The 23,539-nt window shown below is 42.5% G+C and overlaps 1 protein-coding gene across 5 annotated transcripts in view; it reads left to right on the forward strand.

Moving 5' to 3' along the window:
• rps6kl1 (ribosomal protein S6 kinase-like 1) overlaps nucleotides 1-22,914 on the forward strand; it is a 44,889-nt gene extending 21,975 nt beyond the window's left edge. For all 5 annotated transcript variants that reach the window (XM_067991990.1, XM_067991987.1, XM_067991988.1 and 2 more), the window contains 6 exons: nucleotides 3,689-3,821; nucleotides 5,249-6,790; nucleotides 6,920-7,009; nucleotides 14,479-14,561; nucleotides 17,398-17,493; nucleotides 20,324-22,914. In XM_067991990.1, the coding sequence (XP_067848091.1) occupies nucleotides 3,689-3,821; nucleotides 5,249-6,790; nucleotides 6,920-7,009; nucleotides 14,479-14,561; nucleotides 17,398-17,493; nucleotides 20,324-20,440 (2,061 nt within the window). In that variant the 3' untranslated portion in view covers nucleotides 20,441-22,914. The remainder of the gene's footprint in view (nucleotides 1-3,688; nucleotides 3,822-5,248; nucleotides 6,791-6,919; nucleotides 7,010-14,478; nucleotides 14,562-17,397; nucleotides 17,494-20,323) is intronic.
• Nucleotides 22,915-23,539: the final 625 nt, after the last annotated feature.

Genomic DNA, 23,539 nt, shown 5'->3' on the forward strand with positions numbered 1-23,539 from the left:
ATGAAGTGAATTGAATTGGCTGAAGACTGGCTTCTGTGATGGTGGGGATATCAGGAGGTGGCCGAGATGGATCATCGACTCGGCACTTCTGGCTGAAGATGGTTACAAACGCTTCACCCTTGTCTTTTGCACTCACGTGCTGGACTCCGCCATCATTGAGGATGGGGATGTTTACAGAGCCTCCACCTCCCATTAGTTGTTTAATTGTCCACCACCATTCACGATTGGATGTGGCAGGACTGCAGAGTTTTGATTTGATCCGTTGGTTGTGGAATCGCTTAGCTCTGTCTATGGCATGTTGCTTCCGCTGTTTAGCATGCATGTAGTCCTGTGCTGTAGCTTCACCAGGTTGGCACCTCATTTTCGCCTGGTGCTGCTCCTGGCATGCTCTTCTACACTCTTTATTGAACCAGGGTTGATCCCCTGGCTTGTTGGTAATGGTAGAGTGAGGAATATGCCAGGCCATGAGGTTACAGATTGTGCTGGAATACAATTCTGCTGCTGCTGATGGTCAACAGCGTCTCATGGATGCCCAGTTTTGAGCTGCTAGATCTGTTCTGAATCTATCCCATTTAGCACGGTAGTAGTGCCACACAACACGTTGGATGGTATCCTCAGTGCAAAGACGGGACTTCGTCTTCATGAGAACTGTGCGGTGGTCACTCCTACTAATACTGTCATGGACAGATGCATCTGCAACAAGTAGATTGGTGAGGATGAGGTCAAGTAGGTTTTTCCCTCCTGTTGGTTCGCTCACCACCTGCCGCAGGCCCAGTCTGGCAGCTATGTCCTTCAGGACTCGGTCAGTTGTGATGCTATCGAGCCACTCTTGGTGATGGACATTGAAGTCCCACATCCAGAGTACATTCTGTGCCCTTGCCACCCTCAGTGCTTCCTCCAAGTGGTGCTCAACATGGAGGAGGACTGATTCATCAGCTGAGGGAGGACGGTAGATGGTAATCAGCAGGAGGTTTCTTTGCCCATGTTTGACCTGATGCCATGAGATTTCATGGGGTCCAGAGTCAATGTTGAGCACTCCCAGGGCCACTCCCTCCTGACTATATATCACTCTACTGCCATCTCTGGTGGGTCTGTCCTGCCGGTGAGACAGGACATACCCAGGGATGGTGATGGAAGAGTCTGGGACGTTGGCTGAAAGGTATGATTCTGTGAGTATGGCTATGTCAGGCTGTTGTTTGACTAGTCTGTGGGACAGCTCGCCCAATTTTGGCACAAGTCCCCAGATGTCAGTGAGGAGGACTTTGCAGGTCGACTGGGCTTGTTTTGCCTTTGTCAGGTTTAACCAGGTTTATTCAGGAACAGAATGATTTAAAGAAAGGAGCAGTATAGGGGAGATATTGAACTATCCAAAACGGCTCACAAGCTTTGAATTCTTCTTCCAGATTTTAAGTACCTTTCAGAAGGAAATGAGCAATCTTGTTTCTCAGTGAAACCGGATACAGGCTTTGTACATATTATGTAGCACTAGTTTGCAGGAGCTTAATTCATCTCTGTGCTGCACAGAGAGATAAACACAACTGAATCAAAGTTTGCAGTTCTCTGTAACGTTTAGCTGTAGGATTCTACTTTAGTCTAAATGTAGTTTCCTTTTTGGTAATTCTCCGCAGCCTGTCCCAATGAGATTATAGGGTAAATGCATTATGTACAAAAGAAAACAACTAAGCAATGTGGTACAGTCTGGCACATTCAATTGGTAGGTGACTTGTGCGGATAGTTGACAGGAAATGTTCTTGTGGTTGATTAGCTCTTTTCAATCAGGACAATAGCATGGCAAATTTTTTGACTCTTTCAAAAGATCCTATCTCATGTTTGAGTAAACTTGACTGTAATGAAGATGCACACCTCCATTATGAGTTTGATATTATTAACAATTGAGAGGGAAAAAAAAACAATAAATTCCATTTTTGTCACTTTATTTTCCTGTTGCTATGGTTCTTTATGGGGCTTGGCAGTGGGATAAACTGAGCTCACTCACTAGTAACAATAGGCTTGTTTTGCCGAGTCAGTCTAGTACTGTCATGCCCTGTTGGGCAGCTGATCTGAGGACGAATCCCATAACCTACAAAGTGCCATGTGACACTAATTATTTATTTTTTATTTAAGTGTCAGCTATTTAACTCTGCTGGAACAGTATGCATTATTTATATTGACATGATGAAAATGCCATGTAATCAGTAGGCACATTTATCTATCCTGATAAATGTGCCTACTGATTATGTGGCATTATAATGCTTGCAATCACAAAGCAATATTTCATGGGTATGTATTTTGTTCAAACGATGTATAACCTGTGGAGATTCTGAACATGGCAAACACTGTATAATTTGATCAAAAGTCTGATGGAAAACATAAAGCTCCAAGTATGGATGAGCAGGGTGGTCTCTGAAATAGAAGGCCTAAGACCAAAGAGGCAGCTAATAAACCAGGGCCTAATACACCCAGCAGCAGCTTCTCCACAGCACCTTGTTGATTGTAACCTGCACACACCACAAATGTTAGTCTACGACTCAGTGCAAGTAAGGTGCTGAGTACTATTAGGGTTGTCAACCCTCCAGAATTGCCCTGGAGTCTCTAGGAATTAAAGATTAATCCCCTGGACACTGCTGCGAGCGACCCAGGAGATAAATCATAGGGTATTAAAAAAAAGTGTTTTTTTCATATTCTTTGAACACATTTCTTTATTAGTTGTAGAAATATTGGAAATGGGGGAGAAAAGGCTGTCTGACTATGCAGGGCTGTTACAGGCGGGAGGTCATGTGATGAAACCTCCAGGAATACGTCCAGCCAGAGTTGGCAACCCTAGGCACCATGGTTACATTTGTGGGGGGGTTTTTTGAGATGTGATGGACCTTGAAATCTGAACTCCCAAGTTTCATATATTTGGGTTGATTCACACATTTCAAAAAAGTGCCAATCTCTTTTGCCAAAGCCCCTCACTTGAGCTGGGTTTGAACTGTTGATTCTGAGTAAGCTTAGTTTGTGGCACTGGACATCTAGAACGTCAAGGTGGCTGACAACAATAACTTGCATTTATACAGTGCCTTTAACATAAAGTTCCAAGTTGATTGGCAGACCGGCGTAAGGAAAATGGGTGCCAGGCCAGGAAGTAGATTATGTGCTAAAGTCCTGCATTGGGACTTGAACCAACACATTTCTGACCCAGAATCTAGTGTGCTACTACTGAGCCAAGCTTGCACTGTAGTGGGGTATGTCATCATTAATAGCACTGTGCTATCGGGCCCATGAGCTTTGACTCCTGCGTTTTATACATTAAATTTTAAACTGTTAATGGATGTTACTAACCTCATTTCTGTACTTGCCTCATTTATGAATCGCAAATTGCCTAGCTCCTGTTTGCCATCTTGACTCTGCTCACCTGTTATCCTTGAAACAATTGGATAAAGTCATGCAAGATGGGAATTTCTTTGAGCAAAATGAACTAAGATCAATTGCTCACAGAAACATATTTGCCTTTAGCACTCGGGCATCTGTGCCACAACACTGATGTATAAATATAGCATAATAATCTGAAATCCACTTTAAGAGAAGGCAGCATAGTGCTGTAGAGTGGTGGGATTATTGGTTTGTGTCTGCAGTCCCTCACAACAATGAATTCCTGAGCTTCAATGTGCCATGGTACAGCTAATTCTTTTTTCTCTCTTTATAGAGCCTGCCCAAATGTAGCCTGGTGAACCGTGAGCGTCAGACAATAATCCCACAGGGTGTTCCGTTTATGGTGCAACTCCTGCAGTATTATGTCAGTGATGACACTGTCTTCCTTCATCTGGAGCATGTACCAGGTAATGAACTGATGAAGGCAGTTAAGGAGGAGGAGGAATGACGCAAGAATGAAATTTATGGGATTGAGTGAAGGGAACCTAAGAGTGGGTAACCAAAGGTATTTAAAGTGACAACAAAGCTCAGCATTCAAAAATTGCTAGCATGGAGTGTGCCCTATGACTAACTGACTTGGCTGCTGGATGTAGTTAATGTGGGGGTACAGGGGTGATCATTTTTTTCATTTATGGTTCCTCGGGTGGAGGGGAAGGAGAGAGAAAAAGACAGTAAATTGTGCTCTGTGGACATCATAACACAACTGTGTTTGGCTCTACACTTCCCTCCCCCCTCCCCCCACCCCCAGCTTTTTCATAGACCATAGCTGAAAGTAAACTGACTTTCTTTCCATATTCAAGGTATATATTTTCTCCAATCTACTATCAGCCAATTGTGTTTACACAGACATTTAAGTTTGGTTTTCCACCAAAGCAGTAGGTATGTGGAATAGAATCCCACCATAATGGTTACGTTGAGCAAATACTTTAAAAAGAAATTGGCCAGATATCTGGTTAAGAGGAGGACTAGGGTTACATGGATAAATATGATCCTAGATGATCAAATACTCTACTGTACACTATGGTTCCTGTCATGTTATGACTACGTCTCATCTGTGGAACGAAACTAGTTTAGGCTGAATAATGTAGATTAATGTTTTACCTGTAGTAATCCAGGAGAAGAGACCATGATCGTGCATGCTCTGCATTGGCTGTGGGAAGGAGTGAACTCAATAGGACAAATGGGCACTTTAAAAAAAAATTCATAATTTCCTATCTCTTTATAAGAGTGGTTCCGCTGACACACAAAAACCTGAAAGAAAGATTTGCATTTATACAGCGCCTTTCATGACCTCAGGACGTTCCAAAGCACTTTACAGCCAATTAAGTACTTTTGAAGTGTAGTCACTGTTGTAAAGTAGAAAATGCGGCAGCCAATTTGCACACAGACAGCAATGAGATAATGACCAGATAATCTGTTTTAGTGATGTTGGCTGAGGGATAAGTATTGACCAGAACACTGGGAAAACTCCCCTGCTGTTATTCGAAATAGTGCCATGGGATCATTCAAGTCCACCTAAGAGGACAGAAAGGGCCTCGGTTTAACGTCTCATCTGAAGGTCGGCACCTCCGAGAGTTCAGCACTCCCTCAGTACTGCACTGATGTCAGCCTAGATTTTGTGCTCAAGTCTCTGGAGTGGGACTTGAATCCACAACCTTCTGACTCAGAGGTGAGAGTGCTACCAACTGAGCCAAGGCTGGCACATGGGTAACACTTTCATCATTTTTGGCTTTGTGTACTTCTTGGAGCTACTGTGTAAATTTATGGCATGTTTGCTTATGTCTAATGCAATATGCAACACTTGAGTTTCATTGTTTTCCTTCTTTGTCTTCAGGAGGGAAGCTCTGGTCTCAGCTGCGCCACTTCCATCCGTCCGTCACAGAAAAAGGTATGGAATTCCCAGAATGCTCCAGTCCACATCACAAGACCATTAAACTGAAGAACAGCTACACTGCACCCTCTCTCTCATTCATGTGTAATGATGATTCAACACTTACAGCCAACAGCAAGAGGGACTGGCAAAGAGAGACCAAGAATGGAACAAACATAGAATGCAACAAAAAGTACGGGGACAGCACTGATGGCATCAGTGACCCACAATCAAGGACACAAGGACTTGTGAATGACCAGTCACCTAACCAAGTAAATGGCACAGATCAACTAAGTATACAGAATGAGAGTGAGAACAAGGCAAACATTTGGCAGGGAAATAATGGAATTTCGAAAGGTTGCATAACATTGACTGGCTTGAAGGGAAACGGTGAGGGGACAAGTTTGCAGGTGGCACACCCTGTATACAGTGATGATGTAACCTTTGACATCTCTGAGTTGTTTTCAGAAAAGGATGCCGAGTTAATTCAAAGCAGTAAAACTGTGAACCACACCATGACCGTAACTGTGAACAGTTTGATGCAAAAAGACCTTCAGCATGAAAAGAGTCAGCTTCTATATGAGGGTAAGATTTTACGGTCCCATGATTGTTTTTTAGAGGCTGAAGATTCCAGTGAAACATTGAACCCAAAGTCATCAAAAATTCACCAAAGCCAAGCAGCTCCAGATTTATTGAAAGAGAAAGCCTCATTGGTTAATGAGGGGTCTCAGCACAAAGCTAGCCCAATTAGAAGCCCTGTTAGAGCCACCAGCTTGAACTTAAAGGCTAGCATAAGGCAAGGGCGAAGGGGATCATACCAAATTACAGTCAATCCTTTAGATACAATTGAGAACCATAGCAAAGTCAACTGTGTTATGGATAACTCTGAGCTGGTCCTTGTGGGATCATCGTCTGCAATGCCTGTGAGAAATACAACTGTCACTGTCTTGGGTAAGGGCCAATCGGAGCAGAAGACTTCAGTGAGTGTGCTCAGCCCTGTTCAGCAACCTATTCAGCAACCTAATGTACATTTGATATCATCTTTAACAGTAATTGAACCTCCAATAAAGTCATTAAAATTGAAAGGTGTCTCACCTAGGGATTTGGAAGTATTGAACTGTGAAGATGAGAGTCCTGTGAGGTTTGACTATCAGCTTAAACTTCCAAACCAGGTTCCAGTCTCTGAAACTTGCTGCGACCATGAGGACTGTGACTCCAGAACCGTTTCAAGCAAAGACACGTTTTGCAGCACTGAGAGTGGAAGGTCCTCTAACAGGATTTCAGTGTCTTCAGATCCCTGCAAAGCAGATGATGGGCAGTCTTCATCTCTTTCACCTCAGCATCCAAAAGCTGAACTGTCCATCCCAAGCCAAGCCTCCTTGGGTCTGTCAGAGGATCAAATTAGAATCTGGATGTCTGAGTTGGTCCTCGCCTTAGAAAGCCTACATCAACAGGGAATTGTATGTCTGGACCTAAACCCAAGAAATATACTTGTGGACAGTGCAGGTGAGAGGGGAGAAAAGTGAAGAAAAATTTATACTGGTATTTCTCAAATATTGCTTCTCCTGTCATACTGGGATGGAAGTTGTGCTGCGCTAATTCATTGACTAGATTTTCTGTTTTCTATCTTGACAGGCCACATTTGCCTCACCTACTTTGGCCAATGGAGTGAAGTTGAAGTTCAGTGTAGCAGTAAAGCCATAGAGGATATGTACTGTGCACCAGGTAATGGGTAGGGACTGAAAGACTGAATCTAGTAGGTGTACTGGCTTTCCTGGATTAACTCAGTTGGTAATTACATCATATTTGCTGAGGCATACAGATCACAAAGGTTCTAGATTCTCTACTTGGGCTGAGTTAGATGATCTGGGCTGTGCCGCTTTGGGAGCACTAAAATCAAGGTTCTTTGCTCCTATTTATTATGCGACTGCTGCTTGAAATGCATATATATGGATGCCAGATGTGAACCAAACCAGGTTGCCTGTGATGACCCTCGTGCTTGAACAGTTCGCCAACACTCTCACTATAAACTGATTCATATATAACGAATAGGAAGGAGGCAAGAAATTTGGGAAGAGGCCCCTAATGGGTTTACTGGTTAACTAATCTGGGGGAATAATACAGGGTATAATTTCAAAGTTTGCAGATGACACGAAACTTCGAAATGTAGTAAACAATGGAAGATAGTAACAGACTTCAGAAGGACATAGACAGATTGGTGAAATGAACAGACACGTGGCAGATGAAATTTAATGCAGAGAAGTGCGAAGTGATGCATTTTGAAAGGAAGAATGAGAGGCATTATAAAATAAATGGAACAATTTTAAAGGGGATGCAGGAACAGAGAGACCTGGGGGTGCACATGCACAAATCTTTGAAGGTGGAAGGACAAGTTGAGTAGGCTGTTTTTAAAAAAAAAAGCATGTGGGATCCTGGGCTTTATTATAGTATCATAGAATCATAGAAGTTACAACATGGAAACAGGCCCCCTTCGGCCCAACATGTCCATGTCGCCCAGTTTATACCACTAAGCTAGTCCCATTTGCCTGCACTTGGCCCATATCCCTCTATACCCATCTTACCCATGTAACTGTCCAAATGCTTTTTAAAAGACAAAATTGTACCCGCCTCTACTATTGCCTCTGGCAGCTCGTTCCAGACACTCACCACCCTTTGAGTGAAAAAATTGCCCCTCTGGACCCTTTTGTATCTCTCCCCTCTCACCTTAAATCTATGCCCCCTCGTTATAGACTCCCCTACCTTTGGGAAAAGATTTTGACTATCGACCTTATCTATGCCCCTCATTATTTTATAGACATCTATAAGATCCCCCCGAAACCTCCTACTCTCCAGGGAAAAAAGTCCCAGTCTATCTAACCTCTCCCTATAAGTCAAACCATCAGGCCCCGGTAGCATCCTAGTAAATCTTTTCTGCACTCTTTCTAGTTTAATAATATCCTTTCTATAATAGGGTGACCAGAACTGTACACAGTATTCCAAGTGTGGCCTTACTAATGTCTTGTACAACTTCAACAAGACATCCCAACTCCTGTATTCAATGTTCTGACCAATGAAACCAAGCATGCCGAATGCCGCCTTCACCACCCTATCCACCTGTGACTCCACTTTCAAGGAGCTATGAACCTGTACTCCTAGATCTCTTTGTTCTATAACTCTCCCCAACGCCCTACCATTAACGGAGTAGGTCCTGGCCCGATTCGATCTACCAAAATGCATCACCTCACATTTATCTAAATTAAACTCCATCTGCCATTCATTGGCCCAATTTATCAAGATCCCGTTGCAATCCAAGATAACCTTCTTCACTGTCCACAATGCCACCAATCTTGGTGTCATCTGCAAACTTACTAACCATGCCTCCTAAATTCTCATCCAAATCATTAATATAAATCACAAATAACAGCGGACCCAGCACCGATCCCTGAGGCACACCGCTGGACACAGGCCTCCAGTTTGAAAAACAACCCTCTACAACCACCCTCTGTCTTCTGTCGTGAAGCCAATTTTGTATCCAATTGGCTACCTCACCTTGGATCCCGTGAGATTTAACCTTATGTAACAACCTACCATGCGGTACCTTGTCAAAGGCTTTGCTGAAGTCCATGTAGACCACGTCTACTGCACAGCCCTCATCTATCTTCTTGGTTACCCCTTCAAAAAACTCAATCAAATTCGTGAGACATGATTTTCCTCTCACAAAACCATGCTGACTGTTCTTAATCAGTCCCTGCCTCTCCAAATGCCCGTAGATCCTGTCCCTCAGAATACCCTCTAACAACTTACCCACTACAGATGTCAGGCTCACCGGTCTGTAGTTCCCAGGCTTTTCCCTGCCGCCCTTCTTAAACAAAGGCACAACATTTGCTACCCTCCAATCTTCAGGCACCTCACCTGTAGCTGTCGATGATTCAAATATCTCTGCTAGGGGACCCGCAATTTCCTCCCTAACCTCCCATAACGTCCTGGGATACATTTCATCAGGTCCCGGAGATTTATCTACCTTGATGCGCGTTAAGACTTCCAGCACCTCCCTCTCTGTAATATATACACTCCTCAAGACATCACTATTTATTTCCCCAAGTTCCCTAACCGTAAATACCGATGTGAAATATTCATTCAGGATCTCGCCCATCTCTTGTGGTTCTGCACATAGATGACCTTGTTGATCTAATCCTATCCTTAGCTTCTCTTGTTAGCCACAGTTGGATCATTTTTCCCATGGAGTTTATATTCCTCAATGGAATGTATATTAGTTGAGAATTATGAACTATGTCCTTAAATGTTCGCCATTTCTTATCTACCAACTTATCTTTTAATCTAATTTCCCAATCTACCATAGCCAACTCGCCCCTCATACCTACGTAACTGTTTTTATTTAAATGTAAGACCCTAGTTTCGAACTTCACTGCATCAATCTCAAACTCAATATCATATTACGATCACTCTGCCCCAGAGGATAGTGGGGAATCAAGGGTCCAACGAGAGTGAGGAACTTAAAGTAACCAATACTAGCAAAGAAAAAGTACTAGAGAAATTAATGGGACCAAAAGCCGACAAATCCTCTGGACCCAATGGCCCATGTCCCAGGGTTCCAAAAGAGGTGGCTGCAGAGACAGTGGATCACTGGGTTGTGATCGTCCAAAATTCACTAGATTCTGAAACGGTCCCAGTGGATTGGGAGGGAGCAAATGCAACCCTGCCATTCAAGAAAGGAGGGAGAGAGAAAACAGGGAACGACAGGCCAGACAGCCCGACATCAGCAGTTGGGAAAATGCTGGAATCCATCACCAAGGACGTGGTAACGGGGCACCTAGAAAATCACAATATGATCCGGCAGAGTCAACACGGCTCCACGAAAGGGAAGTCTATTAATAGAGGCATAAAGTGCAAAAGCAAGGAAGTTATGCTAAATTTTTACAAAACATTGGTTAGGCCTCAGCAGTAGTATTGTGTTCAATTCTGGGCACCAGACTTTAGGATGGATGTCAAGACCTTCGAGAACGTGCAAAAGATATTTACTAGAATGGTACCAAGGACGAGGGACATCAGTTATGTGGAGAGACTGGAGAAGCTGGGGTTGTTCTCCTTAGAACAGGGAAGGTTAAGGGGAGATTTGTTAGAGGTGTTCAAAATCATGAACAGTTCTAACAGAGTAAATAATGAGAAACTGTTTCCAGTGGCAGAAGGGACGGTAACCAGAGGAGACAGATTTATGGTGATTGGCAAAAGAGCCAGATGAGGAAACATTTTTTGCGCGGCAAGTTGTTATGATCTGGAATGCACTGCCTGAAAGGGTGGTGGAAGCTGACTCAATAGTAACTTTCAAAAGGGAATTGGATAAGTACTTGAAGGGAAAAAAATTATAGTGCTATGGGGAAAGAGCAGGGGAATGGGACTAATTGGATAGCTCTTTCAAAGAGCCAGCACAGGCATAATGGGCCGAATTGCCACCTCCTGTGCTGTACCATACTTTGATAATGTTTGTTGTAGATTGACCTCATTCTGACTGACGTCCTTTTGCTGGATGTTGGAGCTAGTGCTGAGAGAAATTTGTATTGGTGTTTGGTTAAATCGCTGTTGACTTTCAGATCGCTTCTGTCTTTTTTCAGTGATTAAAACTGGATCCCAAAAGTGTTTTCTGTCATGTTAATTCACCTTGAAGAACAGTACCAATTCTGAGTGGGAAAATGGAGTTCAATGTAGATAAACGTGAAGTAGTACATAGACTCATCGACTCTTACAGCACAGAAGGAGGCCATTCAGCCCATTGTGCCTGTGCAGGCTCTTTAAAGGAGCTACCCCATTACCCCCACTCCCCTACTCTTTTCTCATAGCTCTGAAAATTTGGGGAAAAGAACGGAGAATGGAAATGTAACCTAGATAGTAAAATTGTCAATGAAGTGAGAAGGAGCGAGAGAGCCACTAGTACAGATACATACACAGATCTTTTAAAAAATAGGATTGTAAGTAGTAAAAGCCATGAGTTGTCAGCTTGTGCCAGTAATGGCGTTCTCACCTCAGTGAGAAGTTTGTGAATTCAAGCTGCAATCCAGGGACATGAGCATATAATCCAGGCACTTCAATGCAGTGTGAGGGAAGGCTGCCTTGTCTTTTAGATGAAACGTTAAACTGAGGCCCTGTTCTCTCTGTTCAGGTGGATGTAAAAGGTCTCATGGCACAATTAAAGAAAAGCCGAGGATTTCTCCCAGTGTCTTGACCAACATTTATCTCTCCAATCCCTTCTAAAACAGATTTTATTTCATTGCTGCCTGTGGAACCTTGCTACCCCGTTGCCTATAAAACAACAGTGAAGGCACTTGAAAAATACTTCAATGGCTTTGAAGTGCTTTGGGACATCTGAAGGAAATGAAAGACACTATATAAACACAAAACTTGTTCATTTCATTTTTTTTTTTGCTTTTGAAAGGAGCAAATAAGATTCTAGATTTTATATACAAGGAAATTAAAATAAAAACAGGGAGGTGATGAATGTGTATAACACACTGTTTCAGTCACAGCTGGAGAACCAAGTGCAACTTTGGGCATCTCCTTATAGAAAGGATAACAGAGTTATTGAAAAGGTGCAACATCACTAGGATTATTCCAGCGATGAGAGGATATAAAGACGAGAGACTTTGGAAAAATCCAGATTATATTCATTAGAATAGAGAAGATTAAGGGGATGGATGGCGCGTTTAAAGTGCTCAAAGGTTTGAGAGGAAGTAGTGAAAGATTATTTCCATTAGTCAGTGAATTCGTAACCAGGGGGTATAAATTTAGAATTAGTACTAACAGCATAGAAGATTTTTTTTCATGCTAAAGGATATTAGAATTTGAATTTTATTACCAAACATGCCTATTGAAGCTGAGCTAATCAACATTTAAAGATAGAAGAAACAGGAGATGAGTGTAAAGGTCAGACCAGGGTAAGGAATAAAGATGACATAAATGGTCATGGAACAAATACAGTTATAAAACAGAAGTATAAAAGGACTGTTAAAAATAAAGTAAAAGGAACAACTATTAAAGATGAATTAAACTGCCTGTACAGCAATGTAAACAGTGTCCAAAATAAAACGGGGGAACTGAAGGCCGTAAACCGTAGCGAAGAACCAGATGTAGTAGGAATAACTGAAACATAGTTACATAAAGAACAGGACTGGCAAATAAATATTGCAGGCTATAACATAATCAGAAAGGATAGGGAAGGAAGGAGAGTGGTGGGGGGGTGGGGGTGGAGTAGCTGTACTAATTAGAGATAACAATGGTAGTAGAAAAGAGGGACATAACTAACAGAAGGATAGAAACACAATCCATATGAATTGAAATAAAAGATAAGGGATTGATCACAATAATAGGGGTATACTACAGACCACCTAATAGTGGAAAGGAGGTGGAGGAAGAAATATGTAAACAACTATGTGAAATGAGTAAAGAATAATAATCATAGGAGATTTTGACTACCCCCAAAAAACACAGGTTAATAAGACCATAAAGCAAACCAAGTACTAGGGTTCATTTCTAGAGGGATAGAATTGATAAGCAGAGAAGTTATGTTAAACTTGTATAGAACCTTGATTAGACCACAATTGGAGTACTGTGATCTGTTCGGCTCTCCACATTATTAAAAAGGATATAGAGGCACTGGAGAAGGTGCACAATAGATTTACTAGGATGATACCAGAACGGAGAGGTTATACCTATCAGGAAAGATTGAACAGGCTGGGGCTCTTTTCTGTAGAAAAGAGAAGACTGAGGGATGACCTGATGGAGTTTTTTTAAGATTATGGAAGGGTTTGATAGGGTAGACGTAGAGGAGATATTTCCACTTGCGGGAGAGACCAGAACTCGGGGCCGTAAATTTAACATAGTCATTAATAAATCCAATAGGGAATTCAGGAGAAAATTCTTTACCCAGAGAGTGGCTAGAATGTGGAACTCGCTACCACAAGGAGTAGTTGAGGTGACTAGTGCAGATGCACTTTAGGGGAAGCTAGATGGATACATGAGGGATATGCTGATAGGGTTAGATGAAGTAGGAGGAGAGGAGGCTCGTGTGGAGCATAAACACCGGCATGGACCTTTTGGGCTGAATGGCCTGATTCTGTGCTGTACATTCCATGCAATTCTATATAATATTTGAGAGCGAATTAGATAAACATTTGAAGAGGAAAAATATCAGAGTATGGGGAAAGAACACGATAAGGGATCAGAGTCAATAGCTCTGATATATGGCTAGCACTGTTAGGGGCATGATGGGCTAACTGGTCTCCTTCTTTGCTGAAATTTCTATGATAATGTGCCGTCCTCTTTCCATAGCAGACTCGAGCAGCTAGTTGTAAGAACATAAGAAATAGGAGCAAGAGTAGGCCATACGGCCCCTCGAGCCTGCTCCGCCATTCTATAAGATCATGGATGATCTTTTACCTCAACTCCACTTTCTCGCCCAATCCCCATATCCCTAGTGTCCAAAGATTCTTCGATCTTGGTCTTGAATATACTCAACAACTGAGCATCCACAGCCCTCTGGAGTAGAGAATTCCATTACTTGTAGGCCTCAGTTAATGCTGAGATGTGGCACAAGTTGGATTCAAAGCAAAACCCTCTCTACTCCAATATGTCCTAGCTCCAAGGATTAGTTAAGGACGCACAGATTCAAACTAGTAAAAGATAATTTTAGGGCTGATACCAGGAAACTCTTCACACAAAGTGATCCAGACTTGGAATAGCCTTTGAAGCAGAATGGTGGAGATGAAACCCCTGGAAAATTTAACAAAACAATTAGATGCAACAATGGGGGAATGTAGGACTGATTTGGATGGATGAACTAAGATGAGCGAAATAGTCTTCCTTTTAAGTATATTTTACCCTGAGGCACGAGTGCTACTAATGGAAGAAAAGCTAAAGGGAGAATCGCTCCTTCGCTGGTCTCTGCTGCCACATGCACTGCAACATTGACTGAGGCCTAGAAATAGTGGAATGGTTAATGATCTAGGAGACTCAAATAGAGGGGGAAAGTTGCATAATGCCATTAATTGAGGAGGGAAAGGAGAAAAGTAAGTTTTTTTTAAAAATTAGAAGTATGGAGTGTTGAAATCTTTAATGTTTTTATCCATTTGATGTCAGCAATACGACCTCCCTGATTTTCTAAATGTTTCTTTCGATTTTGACAGAGGTCGGTGGGGTTGGAGGAGTAACAGAGGCCTGTGACTGGTGGAGCCTTGGCGCTTTGTTGTATGAGCTTCTAACCGGGACGGTAACTGTTCTTGTTGATGCTTTTGTGACATCCTGACCTTGTGTTATATCTGCTTTATTCAGATTTATACCGGCTGTATGTACGTGGGTAGGTGCATTGACTAGGACAGATTGTTATGATGGGTTGAAGTATTTGGTATGATCTACATTTCATGGGTAAGGAGTCTACCTCTGAGATGAAATAAAAATTAAACCAAGCGCTCCATGAATTGTAATCTATACGTACGTCTCTTATTTCTCCTCTTCCTTTCTGGTGTCCCAGAGCCATGCAACATCTTTAGCTGAGAGAGGTTTTCTTGTATGTAAAATAAAACCACCTAATTCCATTTTTTGCTAATCAATTTTCCTTTCCTCACCTCCCCACCCATTTTGCTCTGGAGGTGTTGACTGCTCCTTACTGGAGTACAGTTCCAAGGCTTTGATACTTGATGCCAAGTGACGACAGGCTATCCAACCCTTGGGGCATTACAAGCAAACCCAACCTTGTCACAAGGTAATTATAGATGAGGAAGGCCATTTGATAATCTTCATCCATTCAGAAAGGCCCTAAAGTCCCTGACCACACCCCCACCCCCCCCAACCATTGCTCCAGATAATTGTTCCTTAAATGAACCCAGAGTTTTCACCACCACTACTCTCTTGGAGTCCATTCATTTGTTGATCATTCTTTTACATGAAGAACATCCTGATATCAGTCCTAAATTTGCCTTTTACTAGTTTGATTCTGTGTCCCCTTCTACTCTCGCAATTTAAATTCATGTGATATTCTGGATTTACCTTGTCCGTTCCCTTAGCTATCTTGAATGCCTCTATAAGGTCACCTCTGACACCTCCTTTCTAATTGTAAACAATTTTACAACACCAAGTTATAGTCCAACAATTTTATTTTAAAATCCACAAGCTTTCGGAGGCTTCCTCCTTCCTCAGGTGAATGTGGATTCACCTGAGGAAGGAGGAAGCCTCCGAAAGCTTGTGGATTTTAAAATAAAATCATTGGACTATAACTTGGTGTTGTAAAATTGTTTACAATTGTCAACCCCAGTCCATCACCGGCATCTCCACATCATGACCTCCTTTCTAGGCTCAAAAGTCCAAGCTTCTCTACTTTTTCTCTTAGCTCAAACCCCTGACATTCCTCAACTCTTCTCCGATTGTTCCAGCGACCAGAACACACTATAGTTTGGTCACAACTCCCTCTGACTAATTTTGGTTATGTACTTCAACATTCTGTTGACTTTGTCGATTGCTGCTCTGCATTGGTTGGACTTGAGTGTTGAGTCTGCTAAGACCCTTTGGTCTCTTTCAACTTCATCCTTAAGCTATTCAAACACTATTCATAGAGGACATGTTCCCATTTTACTTTCTTATGTGCACTACTTTACATTTATCGGCATTAAATTTCATCTGCCATTGTCCGACCCACTCGCACATTTTGTTTATCTCATTCTGTAATTTCTGAGCTGCCTCCTTCAGTGCCCCTGTCATTCCTTGTTAGTTAGCATCTGCAAAGTTGACCAATTTGCAATCGAGTTATGAATCCAAGTCATTTGAAATAAATTAGGAACAGTAGTGGTCTCGACACTGAACCCTAAGTTCATACTCCACCTCCCGTCCACCCTCATGACTCCTCTAACAAATACCAATTGTTTTCTACCCTTCAGCCAAGTCCTTATCCATTCCCAAGTTTTTGTCCTGAATCCCCGCAGCTTTGAGCTTAATGTTCATGTGGAACTTTATTAAATGCCTTTTGGAAGTCTAGGTACACTGTGTTGTATGGCTTACCACGATCCACTTGGATTATGGCTTCCTCAGAGAAATCAAAGAGCTTGGCAGGCAGGATATTCCCCTTCTAAAGCTTTGTTAACTAGGTTGTTGATATACAGATAATCCTCAAATGTACTCCTTATCATCAATTCCATTATTTTACATGGAATTGAAGTAAGATCAATGGATTTGTAGTTGCCTGTACCTATGTTGTCAGCAACGGGTACCACACTAGCCTGTTCCCAATCTGCTGGTACGTCTGAGTCTGTTGACTCCCTCATAATGATTGTTCGTGTCCCACAGTTCTCCGTCCTCGTGTCTGTCAAGACTCTGAGATAAATATTGTCTATCTCTGGGGGTGTATTCGTTTTAAACCCTTTCAGCTTGTCCAGGACTTCAATCTCATTTACACAAGTCATAAATTTTGGGTTTTTTTTAATGTTGTTTATGTCTTCCCTTATGAATACCTCCCTCTCCTCTACACTTACCCCTGGAGGATACCACTGTTTACATCCCTCCAGTCTGAAAAATATCCATTTTACTCTTTGTTTCTGTTCAATTTCGCTATCCATTGTGTCGCATTCCCTTTTAATACCATGTGCCTTAATTTTTATCAATGGGTTTCTTATCTGGCACCTTATCAAACACCTTTTTAAAACTCCATATATACAACATTATCAATACACAGTGATTGATTAAGGAAATGCAGTGGATGTTATGTACGTGGATTTTTAAAAGGCATTGGATTGCAATTCAGTGACTGCTGTTCTGTATTTGTAGCTAGTTCCTTTGTTGTGGGTGAGTTTGTATAATTAGGGCAGTGTGTTGTAGGATCTCTGTGTCGCAGATTATTGGGGGATAGTGAACTGCAAAAAAAAATCATTTCCATAATATCATATTAAAAATAATTCTGTCAGACTTTTAAACAGATTAATGAAGGTGATAGTCTTGCGAATTGACTTGTCAAAAGATTTGCCCCTAATGAGGAAATAAAATCCAAACTATTGTTCACCCAGAATCGTGTGATCCCCATTGTTGTATATTCATGTTCTGTTTCCTTCTGTGTGTCCCAGACCCTGTCTCAGTGCTACCCCTCCAGAATCCATTCTCACACCCAGCTCCGACTCCCAGACCATCTCAGTCCTGCAGCGGTGTCACTTCTCCAACAGGTGAGGATACCAATTAGCAGTTTGTGCTGTGTACGTCCAGACATTCTCTGAGGAAATTCGATGTCCGTACGGGACAAGTAACGATGTTTTAGTTCCATCTGGCATAACTTGATCTAGAATAACAGCGCTTTCGATATAAGAATAGATGATATCCACTTATATAAGCACCTTATCGTGATGTCTGTGCTTCAAATCCAATGAACAACTTTCAAGTGTAGTCATTATTTTTGTAGGCAGATGCAACAGGCAGTTTGTGCACAGCAAGGTCCCACAAGCAGCAATTGAGATTATCTATTTTTAGTAGCATTGGTGGAGGGAAGAATATTGACTAGAACACCAGGAAAACTCTCTGCACTTCTTCAAATAGTCTTTTGAGTCCATCCTAACAGGGCCTCAGTTTAACATCTCTCTTCCTAATGTCAGCATTTGTGACAATGTAGCACTCTCCAATATTGCACTGAAGTGTCAGCCTGGATTTTGTGCTCAAGCCTTGAAGTGGGCAGGGCTTGAACCTTCTGACTTTGAGGTAGGAGTGCTACCAATTGACAGATGTAGTCATGGGAGTGACCCAGAACAATGTTGTGCTTGAGATATAGTCCGAAGCGATCTAAAGTAACACCGTGCCCAAGAAAAATGTAGGAATGAAGAAAACATCCAGTTTCCAGGTTTTGATATAATTCATGTTTGTCATTTCTCACATCCTGAACCTGTGTACCACCTCTCTTTGAATCGGTGAGAATCCATTTCATAAATTGACAGCTCTAAGCATGAAGATTTTGCTCAATTGCCGTCTCTATTGCTGTGATCTAAACATGAGGGAAGTTTAGATACAGTGTGATACACTATGATCTAGAACACTGCATGGTTTGTATACAGTCTGTTTATAATCTAAATCACTTTGCTCATGAGGGGTCAGCCCAAGTGATGGGCGTTTTATTGGATCAGTTACCTGCTGACAGGGTTCATTGTGGTGCTGGGCTGAGATGGGGAAAACGTTCCAGAATTGTCACTACCAGTCTCTGGTAAAAACTGAACAAATACATTCTAACTGTAGTCACAGGATTCAAGTGACAACCTGACGTGGGACTTGAACCAGAGTCTCACTGGTCACTAAGCCAGCATTGTGATCACTAGTACCACTGCAGCACCCGGTTTAAATAGTAGTAGGTCTGTTAGAAGTGCGAGGTTGAGATATGGAGCTGGCTGAGTGACACAACATAATGTGGATTGTTTGAGAAAATGAGCATCAGCAGATTATAGATGCTGATTTGGCTTTTGGGAGGTGGGGTGAGACTGTGGGTTTGAGGTGGGGGGGGGCACGGGGGAAGAGGGACAAGGTGTATAACATCTTGATAACTGAGTTAGAGTGGCAGTGTGTGGAAGGGCATTGCCACACAATCATCATGCTGTGCCGCAGACTGGTAAGATCGAGCTTTTTGCCTTCCGTTTTTCCCTGCACAGTGAGCTCCTTGTCTGAGCTGAACAATGACACATCAGGAAGTGCATTGAACAGAAACTGAGCACTTCTTCACTAGAGGGAAAGATTTGGACAATGCATTAGAACATAGGAACAGGAGTAGGCCATTCAGCCCCTCGAACCTGTTCTGCCATTCATTTAGATCGTGGCTGAGCTGCATTTTAACTCCATCTACTCGCCTTGGTTCTGTAAGCCTTAATGCCCTTGCCTAACAAAAATCTATCTGTCTCAGTTTTGACATTTTCAATTGACCCCCAGCCTCAACAGCTCTTTGAAGGAGAGTGGTCCAGATTTCCACTTCCCTTTGCATGAAGAAGTGCTTTCTGACATCACCCCTGAACGACCGAGCTCTAATTTCAAGGTTCTGCCCCCTCCCCTCCCCTCCCCTCCCCCCCCTCCCCTCCCCCCCCCTCCCCTCCCCCCCCCTCCCCTCCCCTCCCCTCCCTCCCCTCCCCTCCTCTCCCCCCTCCCCCCCCGTTCTGGTGTCTTCCACCAGAGGAAATAGTTTCTCTCTATCTACCCTATCAAATCCTTTAATCATCTTAAACACTTCAATTAGATCACCCCTTAATCTCCAATGTTCAAAGGAATACAAGCCTAGGCTACACAACCTGTCCTCGTAACTTAATCCTTTTAGCCCCGGTATCATTCTGGTGAATCTGCGCTGCACCCCCTCCAAGGCCAATATCTCCTCCTTGTGGTGCGTATCCTGAACTGAATGCAAATGCCAGATGGCGTCTAACCAGAGCTCTGTACAGCTGTAACAATATTGTACACTATTGAATCAGAGTAGGATTGGCAAAGGCCTACGAATAGGTTATCCATTCACCTAATGAGGCAAGTACTGGTGCATGGAAAAAAGGAGAAAACTTACTACTTAATGAGAAGGGAAAGAACATAGAAATGTTCAGTATCCATCTGAAAAGACTATTTCGTTCTACACATGGCCTAAAGTAATAATTTTAATAGAGATAGATTGAGAAACCAGTATGAAAGGGTAAGGCACATAGTTGTGCAGGACACCATCAGTAGACATTACTAAAAGACGAATGGTCTTGGGTCACTAAAGTAGTGGCTTCAATTAAATGGAGGGTCTGAAAATAGATGGAACCCATGTTATAATTAACTGAGCATTAATGTGAGGAAAGCAGGTATAACGTGCTTCCTTTCTTGGGTCAGAGTTTGAGAATGTGGGCAACTGAGCAATGCTCCATGTGTTTTGAGATCATCACTGAAGACTGGTAATAGTCCATTTCCCAGCACGGTTTAGTACCTTTCTGTACACCTGTTTCGTGTACATATGACAGGCAAGACTAACCAGATTTGTTTCATCTCTCTCTCTCTCTCTCCCAGTTGTTGCAGTGGGATTATCGCTGCCGGCTCGGCTCGGGGGAGAATGGAATACAGGAGATAAAATCTCACTCCTTTTTCAGCTCTGTGCACTGGAACAAGCTGAATGGTTACAGATGAGGCACATGCAGGAAATACCCTGCCCGACCTAATGCCTAACGACAGCAGCTGGGTTGGAGAGCGGAGTGGACCGAGCAGATTTGGGAACTTGTGTACCTATCCTGACCACAAACAATTGCAACAACCCTGAGCAAAGAACGCCAGCAGAACTTGGCCAGTTGCCATGAAGACTGGAAATGCACCTGCACATGTTTATCCAGTTATAGCAACACTTGTGCTGATCATAGGTCTTGTCAGCTAAGAGACAATGTGTCTATCGGCGAAGAACCAACGAGACACTGTGTTCAGCAAAGTCTTTAACCTTGAACAAATGACAATGATCATGCAGACAGGAGATATACTGGGTAATAATGTCTGTGCTGATTAAATAGCCCTCCACTGACCAGACAGCTCCTCCTCTTCCACAAGAGGATCACCTCCGACCCTCCGCTTTCCCTGACCCTCACTTTTCCAATCCCATCTCTTACTCTTCCTTCCCACTATCCTTTCTCAAGTAAAGCAATGTCCAAAATCCCCCCCCTCCTACTAGTCTCTATTGACCAGGTGTGCTGCTTCTCCTGGAGCCCACCCCTTCCCCAATACTGGTGAGGCTGACCATACCAAACTGTTGTTCTTCCCTGGATGTGAAAGATGTTTCCGAGATATCAGGTGATAAAAGGGGAGGAAGATAAGTCACACGGTGCAGCATGTCCCTTGATAGTATCAGAAATGTTTTGAAATTATTACGGTTGTAATTCACTTGCAATCCAGATTCATCCAATCTGACTTGGATTTCTGCATTTTTTTTTCCCCTTGAAGTTGCAAAAGCCAGAAGCTCATGGGAAGAGGTTATGGGATTTTCTCTTATCAGAAGAAAATGCAATTGCATGTTTTGGAGACTTTTTAAAAAAAAATGTTTATTTTTTTCAAACTCTTGAGGTTTACCTACTCAGTGGCTTCTACCAGTATGAAACCTGGTGTCAGGAAGTCCTTTCTTTTTTCCCTCCTGGCATGTGGGAAAGTGTCTAACTGGTGGCACGCCCGCGATCAGGCATTCGGCATCGTCAGGAGTGGGAAGAGGCTCGTGGGCAGGAACCCACGCCCCGCCACCCCATGATATCACACATTGAGGCTCCCACAGTGTCTGCCACTAAACTGCCCTGTTGTCATTTTAAATACAACTCAAAACCTTTTTTAAAAAAAGCATTAGATAATTTGATTCGAATGTGAGCAAGTAGATGAGGAGCTGTACTGTGACTGCTATTAATGGTGCTGAAACATGACAATAGTTAACTCGATACAGCCGTAACTGTGCGTTCTTGTGGCTACACCACTTGCTCCTTTCTGGAATGGATGGTTCTCCTTGGTCGACTATTTGAACAGATGAAGGGAATGGTTATTAGCAGCACTTTGATACAAGTGTCCATCCTTTTACTACCCTTCCAGTTTCATATTGACTCTCCTTTTCAGCTCAAGTGAAAACAGCTGTCATGCACATTTTGTTTTTTAAAGTATTGCCAGGACAGGATCCAGCAAAATGTTTTTAATCGATTTCTGTAATTTGTCACATACACTACATTCCAAGTGAAGCCGGAGTGTTCACCCTTGTCTGGCAACGTAGGGATCGTGAATCTCTTGTGTAAATTTGCTGGATGCTCTGGGTACAGGGGAACTGTTTATTTGTCGGGTACTGTACAGCTGGAGTTTTAGTGTTGGCTTCTGTAATAGGGAATCATTCACTTAATGCCTGGTGTGGTATGGTGCATGTCTCTGTATCCTCTCCTCGTTTCTGCTGTGACATGATGTCTGCTGCAGTGGTGCACGTTTTATGTCACAGTAAAAGTACGCCTCACCTCTTGCTGCATATCGAAATTATTTCAAATGTTCGCAGTGTATTGATGTGGGAAGAGGGCGTCCCCTACAGAAAACTCTCAGGTGGGAAAGAGTTAACAACACTGTGTTAGGTAGATGGTTTAGTGGCTACCCTCTGGTTAAGAGGCAGTCTATCTACCTCCAGTTGAAAGCAGACATTAGACGAACTAACTGTACTTCCCCTTCCACCACTTTTGTTTATATTTTAACAGAACACCCATGGTTTGCTGATACATTGTCGGTTATGCTGTCCTTTAGTGACAGGATTGTTAAAACATGTAACACACAATGTATTATTCTGGTGCTAAGTTAGTTGTGTTAAAGCTGTCCCATTAAGACCACAAAAGCTAATTACTGTCGCTAAGGGATGTTTGTAGATTGACAGCTGCTTGTAAATTGGCTTAAAGAAACCAGCAGACTTTCTTCTTTTATATACTTTTTTTAAGATGTCATTTGTCCTTATTCAGTTATGATTTGTTGCTATTTTATGAATTATATGCAGCCAATCAGGTGCAAGTGTGATGTACACTTTCAAATTTGGCACTTTGTCCGTTGCATGCCAGACATGACATAAATATATTAACTTTTATCTTGTACATGATATAAAATATTTTTTTTCTTGACAGATTTCTCTCCTTTCTTGAAGGTATTGACTCCTCGTCTGTGGTACAGTTCCCCAGGCACTGGTTGTCCAAGTGGCCATTATTCATTTCTGAGCCTTAGCTGAGTAGCGATAGTCTATTTTAACCATGGAATCCAAGTTAAAACTTGTACACACAAGCACTTTCAGTAGGTGTCACAAGCTATACAATCAGGCAAGGGAATCATGGCTGATTTTGCCTTTTCTAATCCAGGAGCATTGAGGTTAGATTAGTTGGACGTGACCTACCTGCTACAAATCCATGCTGACTCTCCTTTGATCAACAGATACCTGTCCAGGTGCTCAGTCACTCTGTCTCTGATGACAGTAACTTCCTAGCAACTGATGTTAAACTGACTGGTCTGTAGTTACCTGTTTTTTTTTCTCTCTCTCCCTTCTTTAAATATGGGGGATGCCCTGTTACTGGCAATCCCTCTCTCACCTCTGGCTTCCATTGTCGTGCTCTCTCCATTGTAAATTTTCTTGTCACTATTTGATCAGTACTGTTATGGTTAGTGCTCCTGTCCTTCTGTTTCTCCTAAACTGAAACTACAGCACCTTACAGGCTCTCTTCCTTCTCTCTCTCCGAGTACTGTGTTGGAATCAAG

The sequence above is a fragment of the Heptranchias perlo genome, chromosome 10 (assembly GCF_035084215.1).
Source record: "Heptranchias perlo isolate sHepPer1 chromosome 10, sHepPer1.hap1, whole genome shotgun sequence".
Lineage (NCBI taxonomy): Eukaryota > Metazoa > Chordata > Chondrichthyes > Hexanchiformes > Hexanchidae > Heptranchias > Heptranchias perlo.